At 65.7% G+C, this 18,313-nt stretch overlaps 4 protein-coding genes across 5 annotated transcripts; 3 read left to right on the top strand and 1 right to left on the bottom strand.

The window, feature by feature from the left end:
* Positions 1-53: 53 nt before the first annotated feature.
* Positions 54-1,756, bottom strand: SSNA1 (SS nuclear autoantigen 1). The gene is made up of 3 exons (XM_082402759.1): positions 1,619-1,756; positions 942-1,141; positions 54-601 (listed from the first exon to the last, which is right to left on the bottom strand). The coding sequence occupies exons 1-3, from the start codon at positions 1,668-1,670 to the stop codon at positions 494-496; spliced, it is 360 nt and encodes a 119-aa protein (XP_082258885.1). The 5' UTR covers positions 1,671-1,756; the 3' UTR covers positions 54-493.
* ANAPC2 (anaphase promoting complex subunit 2) lies at positions 1,669-12,414 on the top strand (the record flags this gene model as incomplete). The annotated part of the gene is given in 14 exon segments (XM_082402733.1): positions 1,669-1,810; positions 1,813-1,949; positions 2,240-2,862; positions 3,823-3,955; positions 4,950-5,124; positions 5,294-5,413; positions 5,741-5,858; positions 6,537-6,718; positions 7,073-7,214; positions 7,578-7,653; positions 7,736-7,939; positions 11,418-11,547; positions 11,816-12,051; positions 12,136-12,414. Coding segments are annotated over 14 exon segments (2,631 nt in total). The 3' UTR covers positions 12,349-12,414.
* Positions 12,415-12,924: 510 nt separating this feature from the next.
* Positions 12,925-16,441, top strand: TMEM210 (transmembrane protein 210). Of its 2 annotated transcripts, XM_082402748.1 has the most exons (5): positions 12,925-14,720; positions 14,892-15,114; positions 15,451-15,586; positions 15,789-15,818; positions 15,985-16,440. In XM_082402748.1, exons 1-5 carry the CDS (start codon positions 14,616-14,618, stop codon positions 16,169-16,171), a joined length of 681 nt encoding a protein of 226 aa, XP_082258874.1. In that variant the 5' UTR covers positions 12,925-14,615; the 3' UTR covers positions 16,172-16,440. The 2 variants fall into 2 exon arrangements, with proteins under 2 accessions (XP_082258874.1, XP_082258873.1); XM_082402747.1 differs by having other exon boundaries at positions 12,925-15,114; positions 15,985-16,441.
* A 581-nt stretch (positions 16,442-17,022) lies between these two features.
* Positions 17,023-18,313, top strand: LRRC26 (leucine rich repeat containing 26). The gene is made up of 2 exons (XM_082402573.1): positions 17,023-17,850; positions 17,925-18,313. The coding sequence occupies exons 1-2, from the start codon at positions 17,163-17,165 to the stop codon at positions 18,224-18,226; spliced, it is 990 nt and encodes a 329-aa protein (XP_082258699.1). The 5' UTR covers positions 17,023-17,162; the 3' UTR covers positions 18,227-18,313.

Here is an 18,313-nt window from a genome sequence, read left to right as displayed (position 1 = left end):
TAGGGGGGCCCGGCAGCCGAACACTCCTGACACAGGCAGCAGGCTGACGTGGATCTTTACAAAAACAGTCTTTACTGACAGTCACAGGCCCCAGGCAAGCTCTGAGGTGAAACAGGGGCCCAGCCCCTGCCCCACTTGCCTGGGCACCTGCGGGGCGAGGGAGGGGTGACAGGACTCCCAAGGTGCTGAGACCAGAGGCGGGCCTTGCCCGCAGCCCCAGGCTGGTGTGGAGGCCTCAGTGGGACCCTGAGTAGAGCTGCCCTCCCCAGCGCCTGCGTGAGCTCAGAGCCAGGAACCCCACCTGGTGGGCTACGCTCAGGTCTTTCCTGTCACCCAGAGCCAGTGAAGGTTGGCGGTTGCCTCTCTCGGCACCAAAGACAACAAGAGGAAAAAGCTGCTGCCGTGAAGGATAAAGATGCTTTGAAGCCAGACTTGCCGGGGACTGAGCCGTAGAGGGGGCGCAGTGGAGGCAGGCCCTCCGTCTGTGGCCTCGTCAGCTGTCCTTGCCTCCGCTGCTCCTCTGCTCGGGGGCTGCGGCCTTGGTCAGGTTCCCCGCTTCCCTCTTCAGGACACTAAGCAGAGTCTGCGAGCTCTCCAAGATCTGCGAACAGAGACACCAGCCGGTTAGCACTGCTCCTCCTGTTGGAAAGCTCCCACAGCCCAGCCCCCCTCCCGGGCCAGGGCCCTTCTCCCCTGAGTCTGGCCCAAAGCCCCTTCCTCGCACCCGGGGAAGCCAGGCCGAGGTCGGCTCTGGCTCCTGCCGCTGCTCTGCCGCTCACAGTCCGGAACCCGCTATGCGGGTTGATGAGCATGGTGCCAACAACCCAGGTCACTCTGAGCGCCGTATTGTCACTCCACGGGGGGCCTACAGCCTGTCTAGGCACCCCTGGGCCAGAAAGCCTTGGAGGGCTCGGCCCAGCACGCGGGCCCCCGAGCCCCACCTTGAGGTAGGCAGCCTCCGTCTCCGCGATGGTCCGATCGAACTCATTCCGAGAGGCTATCTTGCGAGCCAGGTTCTCGTTGACTCGGGCCAGCTTCTCTGTCAGCTGCCTCACCTCATTCTGCAGCCGCTGCTTCTCCTCCTCTTCCTGCTGGATCTGCCGGCACAACTCTTCCCGCTTCTGACACAGCTCCTCGATGCCTAGGGTGGGCCGAGAGAGACAGGCGCGGTGGGCCCGGGGCAGGAAGGACAGCACCGCCCCTCCAGCTCTGGAGCCCCCTGCTCTGGAGGAGAGAAGGCTAGTGGATAGTGGAGGACCCGGGTGCCGGATGGGCCACCTTTCGCCCGAGCCAGGCCAATGTCCTGCGTCCGAGGAGTCTCAGAGTTTAAAGAAAGCACCGCGCGAGGCTCGAGGCATGAGGCCGGGAGGCCGTGCGTACTCAAGCCCATCGTCCTCTGCTCACTCCACAGATACCTAGCCCTCGGGGCGAGCCACACCGCGGCTGTGCGCTGGGCAGGTCCGCACGGCGTCCGCGCCGCCCCGGCCCGGACAGCCGCGCACGGACCGTACAACACGCTCGGCCGCGCGCTGCGGGCCAGCTACTGCCCGCGACCGCAGGCCGGCGAGACCCACGCCCTCCCAGCCTGCCCGGCGGGCCCCACCGCTCGGCCGCTCACATTTGACCAGCTCGTTGTTGTAGTTCTGCAGCGCCGCGCCCTGCTGGGTCATGGTCGCCGCCCGGGGTCCCGGCCTCTCCAACCGCCGTTACCGCATCGGGGCCCGCGCCTGCGTACTGCCTACACACGGCGTGTCCACGGCGCACGTCACCGCCGCGCGCCTCTCGTTTGCGTCATCGCCGCGCGCCGCGCCGGCGGCTCTAGGAGCTGGTGGGCGCAGATGGCGGCGGCGGAAGCGGCGGCGCACAATGACCCCGGACCTGCCCAAGAGCTGCTGGTGGCCTGGAATACCGTGAGCACCGGACTGGTGCCGCCGGCTGCTCTGGGACTGGTGAGGCCCGAGAAGAGGGCGGCGGGCCCGTGCGGGGTTCCCAGGACCCTGCGCGTCCACTCTCGGGTTCATACGGCTCCCTCCGCCCGCTTCTGTCCAGCTTGTTTCCCCCAGAGTCCTTTCTTGTTCCACAGCCTGTCCCTAAGCGTGGGCCCTGCATCCGTGCGACGAAGGGCAGCGGGGTTTCCGTAGGCTCCCCTGCGCTTTGTCCCTTTCTTGTCTCTCTACGTCTGTCACCGCTCTCTCCACCTTTGCGCTGTGTTCTCTTCTTACAGTTTTCTGTACTCCAGGCATCCTCCCGGACCAGCGGTGCGGTCCCTCCAAAGGAGGAGGAGCTCCGGGCGGCGGTGGAGGTTCTCAGGGGCCACGGTCTGCACTCGGTCCTGGAGGAGTGGTTCGCAGAGGTGCTGCAGAACGACCTGCAGGCTAACATATCCCTCGAGTTCTGGAATGCCGTCTCCCAACGTGAGAACTGTGCAGACGAGCCCCAGTGCCTTCTGCTGCTCCTCGATGCTTTCGGGCTCCTGGAGAGCCGCCTGGATCCCTACCTGCGTAGTCTAGAGCTCCTGGAGAAATGGACTCGCCTGGGCTTGCTTATGGGCACCGGAGCTCAGGGGCTTCGGGAAAAGGTTCATACCACATTGCGGGGCGTCTTGTTCTTTTCCACTCCCAGAACTTTTCAGGAGATGATCCAGCGCCTCTATGGGCGCTTCTTGAGAGTTTACATGCAGAGTAAGAGAAAAGGAGAAGGAGGAACCGACCCCGAACTGGAGGGGGAATTGGACAGCAGATACGCCCGCCGCCGGTACTACCGCCTTCTGCAGAGCCCACTCTGTGCGGGATGTGGCAGTGACAAGCAGCAGTGCTGGTGCCGCCAGGCGCTGGAGCAGTTCCACCAGCTCAGCCAAGTCCTGTGAGTACTCGTGCCTGCGTGGCCGTGCCCCTGTTCCTCCTGGCTCCTGCTTGCCCCTCTGGGTCCAGCTGGCCCCTGCAGAGAGCTGCTGAGCTGGCTGGGGGTCTCTGCCACCTGTCCTGGTAGCCAAAGAGAGGGTCCCCAGGATCCGTGTGTTGTGAGTTTATACCTTTCGCCCTGGACACAGGTGCACCTGTCATTCGCCCTAGCTCAGGATTTCACGCTTTGCTTATGCTAAGATTCCACGTGATTCTGAATTTCCTGGGCTGTGCAGAATTTTGCTGTGCTGTTTGTAGGTTCTCAGGAGAGGAACGATGTTTATCCTATGGTTGCAAAAGGTGCGACTATTTTTTCTTCTCTCTAGAACAAGTCAGAGGTTAGACCAACGTGCTGGGCAAACTGATTGCCCTTCTGGTCTCTCGAGGAGGGAAGGATCTTGTTGTTAGAGCCAGGTCCTGTCATGTGGTTCCTCCACTCTCTGTGGCTACTTATGATGACTTTGTCACTTTGAGTGAACTGGTAGCAGTGTAGCTGTTAGAGAGTCTCTTAGCTGGACTGAGGGTGTGGCCTGATTCACAGAAGCTTCGTTCTCTCAGGAGCCTTTGTCCTTATAGATCGGCATCTGCACCAAGGAGCACAGACAGCTGTATCTGTGTTTGTGGGACCAGGGCAGTGACGTATGTAGCTGTTGTCTCAGGGCCATTTCTGGGAGATGAGTCTTGGCCCCAGTAGCCAGACACGTTGATCACGTGGGGAAGGCCAGTGTCCCGGCCTGGGCAGAGAGGCCAGCTGGAGAGGGCGGGTGGTCACTGGCCAGTGCTTGTTTTCGCAGCAGCTTTTCCTCGAAGCCTCTGGTGCAGTTGTGCCCCCGACGGGAGAGCTGTGGGAGGCACGTGCTGGGGTGGGGTTGGGCACGCGTGCGTGTGCTCTGCCTTCTCCACGGGCAGGGCTCTTCTCCAGACACAGGCTTAGTCTGCTGGAGCGGGTCAGTGCCGAGGCTGTGACCACCACCCTGCACCAAGTGACCCGGGAGAGGATGGAGGACCGCTGCCGGGGCGAGTACGAGCGCTCCTTCCTGCGTGAGTTCCACAAGGTGAGGACCCCCCACGGGTTGTGTCCTTGTGGACTAGAGGTTTCTGGCAAAACTGACACCTCGGCTTTAGAAACAGCCAGAGCGTGGAGAGCCGGGTGCATCAGGACGTTGCTGGTGATTGAAGTCGTCTTGGTGCTGGGTGGAGGCCAGTCGTTCTGGGCCCATCCTGGTGATAGCAAGGAAGAGCCTGTGACAGGCTTAGCGAGGTCTGCGCAGGGTCACGTGGCTGGAGGCCACGCCAAGGTCTGGGGTGTCCCAGTGGGGGGCGTCGGGGGCATCCACACTATTGGGGCATGGTCTGGGATCTGCTCTGGGCTGCACAGAGTTGAGGAAGAGCTGCGCCCAACCACGGGGGGCCTCAGCCTGCTCCCACTTCCCACCTGTTCCCCTCCACTGCTCCTGCTATCTATCTCCTGAGGATGCAGGTAAGCTGTGCGGGTGAGGGGTGGTGTTCAAAGCAAGCGTCCCTGCCACGGGGGGGGGGGGTGGCGTGAAGCTGGAGGTCTGGCGGGTAGCTGTGCCGTCCCTAGGCGGCACATCGTCCAGGTGGTCTTGCCGGTGGCTGGGCGGCGGTGGGAAGACATGTACGCGCTCGGGTCCACGTGGTGGGGTGTCCTGTGGATTTAACGTGCACGGGCTCGGAAGTGTTCCCGCTAGGTGCTGCGGGTTGTGCCTGGGGGGGTCTCGTTGTGCATGGGACCCCCAGGGTGTGTCCATCCGCTCAGACGTAGCGCCCTGTGTCAGAGCCACTGTTGCTGGGGATGAGCACGGGTGCTGGTGTGCGTGGAAGGGGCCTGGGTGTGTGTTGATGGAGGCCCTGGGAGGCCTCCTTTGGGTCCCTCGTCCTGCTGAATTTAATGTGCTCCTGGTCTCCAGAGTAGGTGGCCTTGGGGGCTCCCAGGGCCCAGCCAGCGGGGCGGGCAGCTGTGTGGCTTCTCCTCGTCTCTGCTCTGGGCGTGGCCCCCAGAGTCCCACACCTGTGTCCTCCCGACAGTGGATTGAGAGGGTGGTCGGCTGGCTGGGCAAGGTGTTCCTGCAGGACGGCCCCAGCAGGCCTGCGTCCCCAGAGGCCGGGAGCAGCCTGCGCCGGTGGCGCTGCCACGTGCAGAGGTTCTTCTATCGCATCTACGCCAGCCTGCGCATCGAGGAGCTCTTCAGCATCATCCGAGGTCGGCCCACCTGCCAGGGAGCCATCTTCCTGTGCCTCTGCCCTTCGGCTCATTGAGGGTGGGGCGGCGGGCACATCTGGGACCGCGGTGTCTCGAGCAGAGCCAGGCCTCTCGCACACAGTGTGTGCTCGCCACGTGTGCACGTGCCAGGACCGGCCTCTCCCTGCAGACTTCCCGGACTCGCGGCCGGCCGTGGAAGACCTCAAGTACTGCCTGGAGAGGACCGACCAGAGGCCGCAGCTTCTTGTGTCCCTCAAGGCTGCCCTGGAGACACGACTCCTCCACCCAGGTGCTGCCGAGGCCCACCCGCCATTCACCCTCAGGGCCCGGATCTGGAAGCCCAGGCCTGGGGCCTGTGGAGGGAGTGGGCTAAGAGGCAGTTTTGTGTGGTTCTTCGGGGGCAGGGGCAGCGCCCGGTCCCTTTAGAACAGACCCCACTTTGCAAGGGGAGAAAGCAAGTGAGCGCAGGGGTAGGGGAGGAAACAGCTCCCTGCAGATCACGCGGGTCTCCTGGGGGTGAGGTGGGACCTGCAGGTCACCTGACTCGGGTGGCTGCCTGCGCGGCCCTGTGTTGCCTGGGCCCTTCTGGGACAGAGCTCTCCCATCCCGGCCGTAGGCGTGAATACGTGCGACATCATCACCCTGTACATCTCCGCCATCAAGGCGCTGCGTGTGCTGGATCCCTCCATGGTTGTCCTGGAGGTGGCCTGTGAGCCCATTCGCCGCTACCTGAGGTGAGCACCAGGGGCCGACTCCAGGAAGCTGCTCAGAGCTCCTGGCCCAACTCGTGCAGCTGCACTCCCCGTGGGTCTTGCTGGAGCCGGAGGGATGTGGTCCTTGGGGAGCCGGGGATGCTCTATCTCCCCTCCCGGGCTGGGCTCCTTCCTTCTGACAGTGCTGCTTCCCACGCCTGTAGCCCAGGGTCACCAGGCCCGTGTGCAGGCCGGGGGCCCACACCAGCACGGACAGGCGCCCCTGCTCAGCTTTGCCTCGTGCCAGCCTGGCCCCAGGGCTGGCGGGAAGGGTCGGGCCTTGTGTCGCTGGCCTTCTACCACGAGGAGCAGAGCCTCTCGGGCTGTCTGCCGGGGAATGTGTTTGAGCAGGCGCCATGCACAGCCACCCAGAAACGCCGAAGGGCACGGTGGAGGCTCGGGCATGGGGCCGGGCAGCGTCTGGAGCTGCCCTAACTCAGGCCTGCTGCCTCCTGGCCATGCGTGGCCTGGCCTTGGGTCTGTCTCGTCATCTCAGCTCTACTCCTAGAAAATGATAGCTTTTTAGTTTTAGGGGTGGCGGGGCGGGGGAGGGAGTCTCATGGGCTTGTCTTTAGCACGTGACTGACGGCCCTGGCTGCACGGGTCAGGTGGGGTCCCGTGTTCAGGTGGGACAGGCGGTGAGGGGCTCTTGCCTGGCAGGACGCGGGAGGACACGGTGCGGCAGATCGTGGCAGGGCTGACCGGGGACTCGGATGGGACGGGGGACTTGGCTGTTGAGCTGTCCAAGACGGACCCGGCAAGCCTGGAGACCGGCCAGGACAGCGAGGATGACTCGGGCGAGCCAGAGGACTGGGTCCCCGACCCTGTGGACGCGGATCCAGGTCAGCGCCTGCCGGCCCTGCTGCCAGGCTCTGGATTTCGGGGGGTGGTCCAGTCGGGCAGGCGCTCTGGTCTCCAGTTTGTTGCCATGTGGGCTCTGGAGCTCGAGGGGATCCATGGTCAGAGTGTAACCCCGCCTGGTTCCCCAGGGTTCTTCACCTGGCTTGGGTGGCGTCCCTGTCCAGACCCGTGGGGGGGTGGTGCCCTGCCTGCCCCACCTGCTTCTGCTGCTTCAGCTGGAGAAGGAGTGGGTTTTCGGCATCCCCACCTCATGGGCTTGGCCGGGCAGGAGCCGCCTGGCACCGTCTGTGCCGCCTCCGTCTCTGAGAGGCGCCGGTGGTGCCCGTGCCGTGCAGGGAAGTCCAGCTCTAAGCGGCGCTCCTCGGACATCATCAGCCTGCTGGTCAGCATCTACGGCAGCAAGGACCTCTTCATCAACGAGTACCGCTCGCTGCTGGCCGACCGCCTGCTGCACCAGTTCAGCTTCAGCCCCGAGCGGTGAGGCGTGTGAGGTGCCACTCCGGGTCCCCAGGGAGGCGTGGCCTTCACTCACAGTGGCTGCTCTCCATTAGCCCTGGTGCGCGTCGGGGATGCGCTGGGTCCCTGAGGCTGGGTGGGGACTGACCTGTGCTTGGCCTCTGCCCCCCGGGGGAGAGGGGGCCTGGGGGCAGCCAAGGAGCCTGGGGCGGTAGGTCCCAGGGCTTCCGGGCCTCCTGGGGTGGAGTGGGCACAGGGCTCCCACCTCTCCTCCTGGGCTGGGGGCGTCCCTGCTCCGGGGAGGGGGTTGGGGGGGCAGTGTCGCTCTGCAGGTGCCAGTTGGGGCGGGGGCACACCACAGCCCTCAGAGATGCGTCCTTCCAGGGAGATCCGCAACGTGGAGCTGCTGAAGCTGCGCTTTGGCGAGGCCCCGATGCACTTCTGCGAGGTCATGCTCAAGGTAGGTGCCTGGGGCTCCCCGCCACTGCCTGGCCCCTACCCCTGCCAGTCCGGACCTTCAGGAGGCCCCGTCTCCCCCGCAGGACATGGCAGACTCGCGCCGCATCAATGCCAACATCCGCGAGGAGGACGAGAAGCGGCCCGCAGAGGAGCAGCCGCCGTTTGGGGTCTACGCCGTCATCCTCTCCAGCGAGTTCTGGCCGCCCTTCAAGGATGAGAAGCTGGAGGTTCCCGAGGACGTCAGGGAGGCCCTGGAGGTCTACTGCAGGAAGTACGAGAAGCTGAAGGTATGGCCGCGCCGCCGGGGCGCCTCGGACGAGTCCCTCCGCGTCTGTGCCCTGCGCTCAGCGCCCTCCCCTCCCCTCCTGGCAGCCTGGCTGTGCAGGTGTGCACACTCTCTGCACGCCCTCCTGTGCCCCCAAGGCGCTGGGAGTGGGCGTGCCCCTGGGCTGCCTCTTCCACCGTCCACCCTCTTGGCCTCAGAACCAGGGGCTGGGCTGCAGTGATCGCCCCAGGGGGAGTCGGGGGCTGTGTCTCCTCCATGCGCGTCTCTAGGGAGTCTCCAGGTTGCTTTTGAGGTGTTTGACCTCTATGGTCTTCCGCCATCCTGCCCCTCCCTGGCTTGTTTCCCTGGAAGCTGCTGTCTGGAGGACCCAGACCATGCTGTCTGCTGTCAGGTCCCTGGGGCCACAGGGCTCGGCAAGGAGAAGCGGGTGTGTGGGCTGGTCAGGAGGCCGGGGGCCAGGAGTGGCCGATTGGCAGAGTTTATCGCTCGTCCCCTCCAGTCCTGGCGTTGGGAGTCCAGGTGAGAGGTGTGGGCAGGTGGAGCCTGGCGTGGGCAAGGGTCCGTGGCACGGAGGACCCTTCTTCCAGGTGATGGTTCAGAGGAGCCGTGTTGGGAGAGAGGAGGGAGTTGGGACACCTGTCCCAGGTTTCAGGGGACAGGTGGAGAAGTGGGTTCTGGGGCGTTCAGTCTGATGAGTGGGGTGTGGGGCCTGAGAGGCCACCGGCTGGAGGAGACGCCAGGCACCCAAGCAGAGGACAGGGCCGCAGGTGTCCAGGGTGCAGACCCTGAGCCCTGGAGGGACCTGGGACACCCCTGGAGGTGGGAGCCCTCAGGACAGAGCCCCAGGAGGGCGGCAGGTAGGGCCCAGCCGGGACCTTTCCTGCCCCTGCGTGGGGGGTGGCGCTTGCTCTGTGGGGCCCTCCCCGGTGGAGGACGTCCACGTGGACCGCCCGTGTGCTCGGCGCCCTCCCCTGCCGCTCTGGCTGCCCTGCTGGCCTCTGCGCCGCAGCTCGCCTGCCTGGAGAGGCCCCGCCGGCTTCCTCCGGAGTCCCCCCCGGGGCCTGGGGGTGGCTCAGGCATGTCCTCCTTCTCAGGCCCGTGTACCCGGCGTGACAGCGCTGGAGCGGCCGGGCAGGCCCCCGGTCTGTGCCAAGAGGTCAGGCCCGTGGCCACGGTGCCTCTGCCTCCCGCCAGCCGGGCTCCTGGCCCGAGGACTGCGCTGGACACGTGGGGGTGGCCGTGCCTGTGCCATCTGCTGCTGGGCCTCGCGTGTGCCCGCTGCAGGCTGGAGTGGTGGTAAAGGTCACGGCCTTGGAGCCAGAGTGCGTGGTTATGAGCTTGGCCACCTGCCCGCTGTAGAGAGGTTAGCTGTCGCCCCCCCTTCAGAGCTGGGGGCGTGAAGAAGGACTTAGAGCAGCGCTTAGCTCAGAGTGACCAGTGTCCCCCGGGGCGGCCCTAACAAAGTACTCCAGACAGGGACCATCGATGCACCGGAAACTTATTGTCTCAGTTCTGGCAGCCAGAAGTTCAAAGCCAAGGTATGGGCAGGGCCGCGCTCCCTCCAAAGGCTCCAGGGGAGGATCCTCTTGCCTCTTCCAGCTGCTGGGGCTCCAGATGTTGCTTGGCTTGTAGAGGCGTCACTCTGACCCGTGCACCGTGCCCCACAGCCTCTCCCGGTGTCTCTGTGTCCAAATTCTCCTCTTATGGGGATACCAGTCATACTGGATTTAGGGCCCCCCACGCCAGTGTGACCTCATCTTAACTAGCTGCATCTGTAGTGACCCGACTGGCAAATAGGGTTACGTGCTGAGGCACTGGGGGTGAGGACTTTAACATCATTTGTGGAGGTCACAGTTCAACCTGTGAGAGTCTACTCTCTGGCCCCCCAAATTCACGTTCTTCTCACGTGCAAGATACATTTAGCCACGTCTACCGTCCCCAAAGTCTTAACCATTCTGGCACCAACTCAAAGTCCCAGATCTCTAAGTCAGGTCAGGGTGAGAGCTGGGGCACGATCCTCCTTCAGCTGTAAACCTGTGAATAAATATCTCTCTGCTTCCAAAGTCCAGTGGTGGGACAGGCGTTGGGCAGACACCTGCCCTCCAAAAGGGAGATACTGGAAGGAAGGGAGGGTTCCCAGGCCCTAAGCAAGTCTGAAATCCACTGGAGGAAGTTCTCCTCCATTTGGCTGGATGCCAGTCTTCTCTGCCCTGGGGGGCAGCCCCACCCTGCCAGGCCAGGCCTCTGCATCACGGCCCTGCCCTCAAGAGTCATGCTCTCCTTTGGCCGTCCCTCCCTTTCCACCCAGGCTGGCCTCGGTTCCACTGCTATTAAATTCTCAGGAACCTTGATGGCCTGCATGCAGTTCTCGGCGTCCAGTCCGTGGGCCTGGGGGCTCTCACACCTCTCCTGGACCCTCTCTGTCCTGGCTCCTGGGCACTGCTGGTTGGTGCCATCTTGACACAGGTCACCTCTAGGGCCATACGGGCTCTGTCTGCAGAGCCCACGGCCAGGTGTGCAAACCCCCGAGTGCTGCTGGCTCCTTTCTGCTCACCAGGTCCTTCCTCGGTTTTCCCTCTCAAGTCACTACAAGCGGTGAGGAGAAAGCAGGCTGCACCTTCCATACTTTGCTTGGAAATCTCAGCCTAACGTCTAGGTTCCTCCCTCGCGAGTTCTGCTTTCCACCCAGCAGAGCACGTCTCTGCCGCCGCGTGACGGGTCGCCTTTGCTCCCATCTCCGGTGATGTGTTCCTTGCTTCAGCAGGCCTCACTGGAATGGCCTTTCCTGTCTGTGTTTCTGCCAATAGTCTCTCCAGGGCAACCCAGGATTTTATGAGCATGCAGCTCAAAACTTTCCCAGCCCCCCCCCCATCCCCCAACACCACAGCCACATCCACGTGTTCTAAAAAGGTATTTGCTACGGCAGCACCTTCCCCTCCGGCTGAAGTCTGTATCGCTGTCCCACGGTGGCTGTAGCAAAGTACCGCACGCCAGGTGCTGAAACAGGAACTTCTCTTGGCTCTGGAGGCCGGGGTGTGAGATGGAGGTGTGGGCCTTCTGGAGGCTGCGGGCGAGTCCTTCCTGCCTCTTCCAGCCTCCAGGGGGGCCTGTGTCGCTGAAGCCTCGAACACCGTCTGCCCTCCCGTGAGGACCCTGATTGAGTTAGATTAGGGTTCACGGGGCTCCAGCACGACCTCTTCTTCCCTAACGACATCTGCAAAGGCCTGGTTTCCAAGTCAGGTCACTTTCTGAGGTCCTGAGGCCAGGACGTGGACGTTTCTCTCAGAGGCACAGGGGCCCTCGCTGTTAGGGGGTGCCGGTTGAGGGGGAGGGGACTGGAGTCCCGCCGTGTGCTGGTCCCGTCGCTGCCCGCCAGGGTGGGGGCAGGTCAGGGAGCCCTTCCTCACCCGGTCCCAGGTAGCAAAGCCTTGTCCAGCCGGACCCGCCGGGCGGCCTGTGCTGACCCCAGCCCTCCCCAGGCCATGCGGACGCTCAGCTGGAAGCATACCTTGGGCCTGGTGACCATGGATGTGGAGCTGGCCGACCGTACCCTGTCTGTGGCGGTGACCCCTGTGCAGGCGGTGGTCCTGCTGTACTTCCAGGACCAAGGTGAGCCCCCAGCTGCCCTGCTCTGGCCACGCCTCCCGGGAGGGCACCATTCTGTCCCCGGTGGAGGGTGGGTGGAGGGTGGGCAGGACCCCGGCGGCCCAGAGCCATGCGGGCAGTAGGCCCTTCCCACCTGCCCGCCCCAGCCCCGTCCCCCCGCTGGGGCCTGGCTGTGCCGTGAGGGTCCTGCCGGCCCTGCTGAGCTGGGCCGACGAGCTGCGGGGGCACGGCCCCGCCCAGCATGCCGTGTGCTCGGCCGCCCTGCCCGCAGCCAGCTGGACCCTGGAGGAGCTGAGCAAGGTGGTGAAGATGCCCGTGGCGCTGCTGCGGCGGCGCGTGTCGGTGTGGCTGCAGCAGGGCGTGCTGCGAGAGGAGCCGGCCGGCACCTTCTCGGTGGTGGAGGAGGAGCGGCCCCAGGACCGGGACAGCATGGTGCTCGTCGACAGCGACGACGAGAGCGACTCGGGCATGGCCTCGCAGGCCGACCAGAAGGAGGAGGAGCTGCTGGTGCGCCCGGGGCCTGGCAGGTGGGGCGGGGGGGGCCGCCCAGAGCGGGGCCTGACCGCCGGCCCCCGGCCGCTGTGCCCCCAGCTCTTCTGGACGTACATCCAGGCCATGCTGACCAACCTGGAGAGCCTGTCGCTGGAGCGCATCTACAGCATGCTGCGCATGTTCGTGGTCACCGGCCCCGCGCTGGCCGAGATCGACCTGCAGGAGCTCCAGGGCTTCCTGCAGAGGAAGGTGCGCGACCAGCAGCTCGTCTACTCCGCTGGCGTCTACCGCCTGCCCAAGAGCTGCGGCTGAGCCGCTGCCAGGCCCCGCCCCCGCCCCGCCCCCGCCCAATGAGAGTAAAGCAGACGGTTCTCCCTCCCTCCCTGTCCTGCTGGCTCTGTGGGCTTCGTGGACACGCGGTCAGGCTCTCCCTCCAGACCGGCCTCCAACAGAGCCTGGCAGAGCCCGGCTCCCGGGAGTCGGCGGGGAGCTGCACACCTGGGTTTGGGCTCCAGGCCGGGAGTCCTGGCACGTGGTGTCTCTGGGCCACCGTGGCTGACAGAGGCCCCCGTCACTCGTGGCTTGGGCAGGAGCTCACCGGGGGTGGGCTGTCTGGGAGATGGGCTCTCCTGGGCCGCCCTCCTGAGGGACCTCCAGCGCCAGCCTCACCCCTCTGGCCTTTGAAAGAAGCCCTCGGGTCCCCCTCTCTCTGCTGGCGTGAGGGTCTGGCGCCCAAATGCTGGGCTGAGAGCCCCAGGGCTGCTGCTGGGGCCCGGGGGGCTCCATCAGAATGCGTGAGGTGGGCGGGTGGCCAGGCAGCCCCTGTGAAGCCAAGAACTTCTTGCGTCTCCAGCGTGACGTGCTGCCTGGGACACGCCTAGGCTCGGGCAGCTGCTGTGCTGGGGGCTTCCAAGGAAGAGTGCTTTCAGAAAGGCCAGTTCTCTCCGTGCCCCGAGGCGTGTGGTCAGGAGCGCCTGGGGGCCTCGATGTTCCTAGCACAGGATGCCGGGCCCAGTGAGTCCAGCCATCCCCAGAGCTGCGGCACAGGGCTGTTGTGTCCGGAGCACAGGGTCCTGTCCGAGGCCAGCTCTGGGGGCCCCGCACTGCCCTTGCTCCCAGGTCCCAGGAGGCGGGGAGGCTGTTAGCTCTGCCAGGCCCGAGGCCTTCAAAGCTGCTCTCGGTGCCGCAGCCTCCGTGGCCCAGACCTTCACTTGTCCAGCAGGAACTGATCGAGCCCGGTGGCGCCGTCCCCACGGCAACAAAGGCCCTTTGGAACGAACGTCTCCACTGCCCTGCCCCTCCCTGCGGTGCATTCCCAGGCCTGGAGCCGTGCCCGCTGCCCCCACACACGCTGCGGCTCCTCACCAGTCTGCACCCAGTGCCCCCGCTCCTCTCTTTGGCCTGTTCTGCTCGAGGGCCCTAGTGTCCGTCCTGCTCTGGGGCTTTGCTTTTTTTTGTTTCTTGGCTGTGCCGTGCAGTTTCTGGGGTCTCAGTTCCCCACCCAGGGACTGAACCCAGGCCACAGTAGTGAAAGCCCGCAATCCTAACCCCTAGACTGCCCGGGAACTCCCTCTAGGGCTTTTCCTTCTTGCTCCACGGAGTGGTGTTTGCTGTGGGGTTTGGAGAGATGAGCTGCATAGCCTTAGCAGTTTGAGGAGTGACAGGCCAGTGGGTCCCCCCCTTGGGCTCCACCTGCTTGGCCCCTCCAAGGCGGGCTGCACTGTGGTCACAAGAGGGGCTTGGGACTTCCCTGGTGGCGCAGTGGTTAAGAATCCGCCTGCCAATGCGGGGGACACGGGTTCAAGCCCTGGTCTGGGAAGATCCCACATGCCACGAAGCAACTAAGCCCGTGCGCCACAACTACTGAGCCTGTGCTCTAGGGCCCACAAGCCACAACTACTGAAGCCCGCGCGCCTAGAGCCTGTGCGCCACAACAAGAGAAGCCGCCGAAATGAGAAGGCCCCGCGCTGCGACGAAGAGTGGCCCCGGCTCACTGGAACTAGGGAAAGCCTGCGCACGGTGGCAAAGACCCAACGCAGCCAGAAATAAATAAAATAAGTAATAAAGACACTTAAAAAAAGAAGAGGGACTTCCTGCCTGGCACTGGGCTGGGCATGCCTTCGTCATCCTAACCAGGATGCAGACCTGCTGGACTGGCCTGGCAGGGTGGCAGTGCCAGCCGCTGGGCCTGGACACACCTGCTCTGAGTCCCTTTGGACTCAGTTTGTGGATGAGTGTGGTAAAACCCAGCGTCTCAGGTCATAGGATCACTCAACAGGTGTAGGTGTGTGCCAGGAGCTGCCACCAGGAGGGGGCACCTGTGTGAGGGTCAGGGAGGTCCCCAGTGACCAGGGGTTGACTGCGGCCCAGCGGGGCGCTCCCCACCCCCAGTGCCCTGTGGGGTTAGCCGTGGCTGGGGGCAGGTATTTGCTCCTGCTGCCTGGGTTTGCTCGGCAGGTCCTTAGGGGAGGAGGCTGAGGTTAACCCCAGCCGCGCCAGCCTCCTGTGGACAGCGCTCGCCTGGTCTGCGAGAGGCTGCACAGGGGACAGGCTGCGGCGGTGGCCGTGCGCCAACTGTGATGACACACTTACGCCAGAGCCCCGGGCGCCGCCTGCAGCCATTTCACAGCCACCTGGGCCTCGAGGGTGTCCTGCGAGACACTGCCGGGGCCCGTGTGCGGCGGGTGCGTGTGCACCCCCGGGCCTCCCTTGGTCCCTGCTTGTTCCAGTCCTGGGGGGAGGGTGGTGACATGAGTCAGCTGGAGCCCAGGCCCCACCTAAGCTGCAGCAGCCCTTATCCTAACAGAGAAACTGAGGCCCGGGCTTGCCCACTGTGGACCTCTCTGGGTTTCCAGGCCGCTGCCTCTGCGACCCCAGGGGCCCAAGTGCAGCCGCTGCCCCTTTGCCATGAAGCGCTCTCCTTCCAAGACCGCGGCAGCCCCACCGCTGCCCCTGCCTCAGATCTGGCCAGGGCACTCTGGAGTGACTCCCAGGCCCCGGCCGCCCTACCTGCCCTACCCTGGGGCTGCCTGCCCAGGGCTCCTCAAAGCCCAGCGCCCGAGGGTGGTGAAGCCCAAGGTGAGGCCCTGCCCCCACCCGCCCTGCCTCACAGCTCCATTGTGATGTCAGCACCTTCCGATGGGTTCTGTCCAGAGGCGTGGACATGGCCCCCTGTCCCCAGCCTGACTCCTGCCTGGTTGGCAGCCCCCTCGGCCTGATCTGTTTGTCCCTTTTGCTCATCCCTGCTGCAGGTGCCGCCTCCTGTTCCCCAACCCTGTCCCCAGCCAGGGCCCCTCCCTGGTCCAGGCAGGCCAGGCGCACTCGTGTCCTTCTGGTGGCTGCTGGGGGTGGGAGGGTGGGCTTGGGGGTCACCCACGGGGAGGTGACGACAGCCCCTTGGCCCTGTGTCTGCAGCTGGAACCCACTGCGAGTGTAGCCTTGGCCTCAGCCGCGAGGCCCTCATTGCCCTGCTGGTGGTGCTGGCGGGCATTGGCGCCAGCTGCTTCTGCGCTCTCATCATCGTGGCAGTTGGCATCATTCGAGCCAAGGGGTGCGTGAGCCCCAGGGCCAGGGCGGGCGGGTGAGGGCTGCGGGGCCAGGCCGTCCCCCTGGGCCCTTGGCCTCGATGGGCGAGGTCACTAGGGACTTGGGAATGGAGTCTCCCAGGATGGGATGGAGAGAGGTGTGGGGAGCACCGCTGGGCTCCTGGAGGCCAGACTCACGCCTTACCTTTGTTCCCCCCCGCCCCTCAGTGAAACATGCCCTGGACACATGGACAACAGGTGAGTGACCCCAGGGGAGGACCCCCAGGGCGAGCTGTGCCCCTGCTCCCCGAGCCCCCCGGGAGGTGTGGTTCACAGACACGGCAGGAGCCCTGGCTGGTTGAGGCCTCATGAGCCCGTGCTGATGGCCGCCTGCAGCTGGCCTGACCTGGACCACGCTGTGCAGGTTGGTGGGGCACTTCGGAGCTCAGGAAGATCACATGGACCTGCACGCGGTGCACGTGGAGTCCCACCTCATGGCCCCTGAAATGGAGATCTCCATGACGCCGCCCCTGGAAGATCATGGCCTCACGACCATCACTGTGGACTCGACCCTAGCGGAGCTGCCCCCCCAACCCCCGCCGCCTGAGTAGGGCTTCGGGCAGCTGGGGGAAGGGGAATTAAACAGTAGTTAGCGGGTCTGCGTTGTCCTCCCTGCTGGCCCCCCTCGAGCCCTTCTGCAGATGCATCTTGGGGTGGGGGAGGGGTCTGTACCTACCTGCGTCGCCTCCTGTCTCTTCAGTGGGGTGCCCAGTGCCCATGCTGGGCTCCCGCTGTCCACCCTGCAGGGCAGGGGGCACACCCCTGGGGTTTCCACTTCCTGCCATCGTGGCCCCAGCCCAGCTCCTCCCTGCATCTTCCTGCCGCTCTGTCCCATGAAGCAGGCAGCCACCCCCCGCCCCCCGTGAGCCCCTGCCCATCCCACCCCCACCCCCACCCCCGGAAAATGCCGGGACAGGACCTGCAACTCTAGTGAGTCCAGAGGGAGCAGCACGTGACAGGAGGACTTGGGCTGGTGCCCCTGCTCCACCCACACTGTGTCCTTGAAGTTCCGGCAGAGTCCTTGGTGGGCAGGGTGGGGCAGATGTGGTGGCCTCCCCTTCCTCAGGTGTGCAGCCCTCCCTCTACCTCACTGCCTGTCCCCTGGGTTCAGGCCCCCATCATGTGCGTGTGCCCCATGGGGATGGGACCATCCCTAGGTGGGGGCTCCTGTATATGTGCACTAGGGTCACTCTGCTGAGAGGAGGCGGTGGAGACTCGGGGGAGGAGCAGGGCTCACTGGGTCCTGTTCCGTGTGTCGCAGCCATGAGTTCAGTGGGGGTGAGGCTGCGGGGGCGACGGTGTGGTCCAGTTGCCCAGGCCGCACCCGGGTGCGGGGCGGTGGACCACGCAGGTGAGGAGGGGGTAGCGTCTTGTCAGTGCTGCTGCTGGCGCGGAGCCAAGAGGAGCTCAGGGCTTCAGGACAGGTGGCTGGCAGTGGCGGGCGCTGGCTATGTGCCCAGCCTCCGCCCTAGGCGCGGGACCAGCCGTGGGACGGACGGGCTCCCGGGACGCCTGGGCAGCTGGCCTCCTACCGTTGCCCCCATGCGGAGCCCCTCCTTTCTCTCGCGGCGGCTGCCGCCGCTGTTCCTACTGCTGCTGTCGCCGTGGCCAGTCTGGATCCAGGCGCCCCCCGCAGCCGCCCCCTCGGCAACCCCCGCCTCAGCAACCGCGGGCGCCCCGGACTGCCCCGAGGCGTGCGCGTGCGCGCCAGAGGGCCAGGCCAACTGCTCCGGGCGCGCGCTGCCCGCCGTGCCAGGGGGCCTGAGCCAGCGCGTGCGCGCGCTGCTGCTGGACCACAACCGCGTGCGTGCGCTGCCGCCCGGCGCCTTCGTGGGCGCTGGGGCGCTGCTACGCCTGGACCTGCGCGAGAACGGACTGCGCTGGGTGCACGCGCGGGCCTTCTGGGGCCTGGACGCGCTGAAGCTGCTCGACCTCAGCGCCAACCAGCTGGAGGCGCTGGTGCCCGGCACCTTCGCTCCACTGCGCGCGCTTTGCGTCCTCTCGCTGGCCGGCAACCGGCTGGCGCGTCTAGAGCCCGCGGTGCTGGGCCCGCTCCCGCTGCTGCGCACGCTCAGCCTGCAGGACAACGAGCTGCCCGCCCTCGCGCCCGCGCTCCTGGCGGGCCTGCCCGCTCTCAACACGCTGCGGCTGCGCGGCAACCCCTGGGCCTGCGGCTGCGCGCTGCGCCCACTCTGCACCTGGCTGCGCAGGCACCCGCTGCCCGCGCCAGGTGAGCCCTCGGGGGCGCGGGCGGGGCGGGCCACTGCCGCCGCCGTCGCCTGACGCCGCTCCCGTGTCCCGCAGAGGCCGAGACGCTGATCTGCGTGTCGCCGGGGCGCCTGACGCTCAGCCCCTTGACCGCCTTCCCCGACGCCGCCTTCAGCCACTGCGCGCGGCCCCTTGCCGCGCGGGAACTGTTCGTGGTCTACGCGCTCGGGCCCGTCTCCTTCCTCGCTAGCCTGGCCGCCTGCCTGGCGCTGGGCTCCGTGCTCACCGCCTGCCGCACGCGCCGCCGCCGCGCCGCCGCCCGCCGCCCGCCGAGGAGTCGGCCGGATCCCGGTGCCGGCATGGCCTCGCCTGCGGCAGTCGCCGCCGCCCAAGCCTGAGCGGGCCGCGGCCGCCCTCGAACCTTCCCCCTATCCCCTGCCCTCCTTCACACTCCCTGCAGGCGTCAACAAGCGACACAGATCGAA

The sequence above is a fragment of the Balaenoptera borealis genome, assembly GCF_965194805.1.
Source record: "Balaenoptera borealis genome assembly, chromosome: 8".
Taxonomy (NCBI): domain Eukaryota; kingdom Metazoa; phylum Chordata; class Mammalia; order Artiodactyla; family Balaenopteridae; genus Balaenoptera; species Balaenoptera borealis.
The sequence above is the reverse complement of the archived record's forward strand: the minus strand, read 5'-3'. Positions and strand labels throughout refer to the sequence as shown.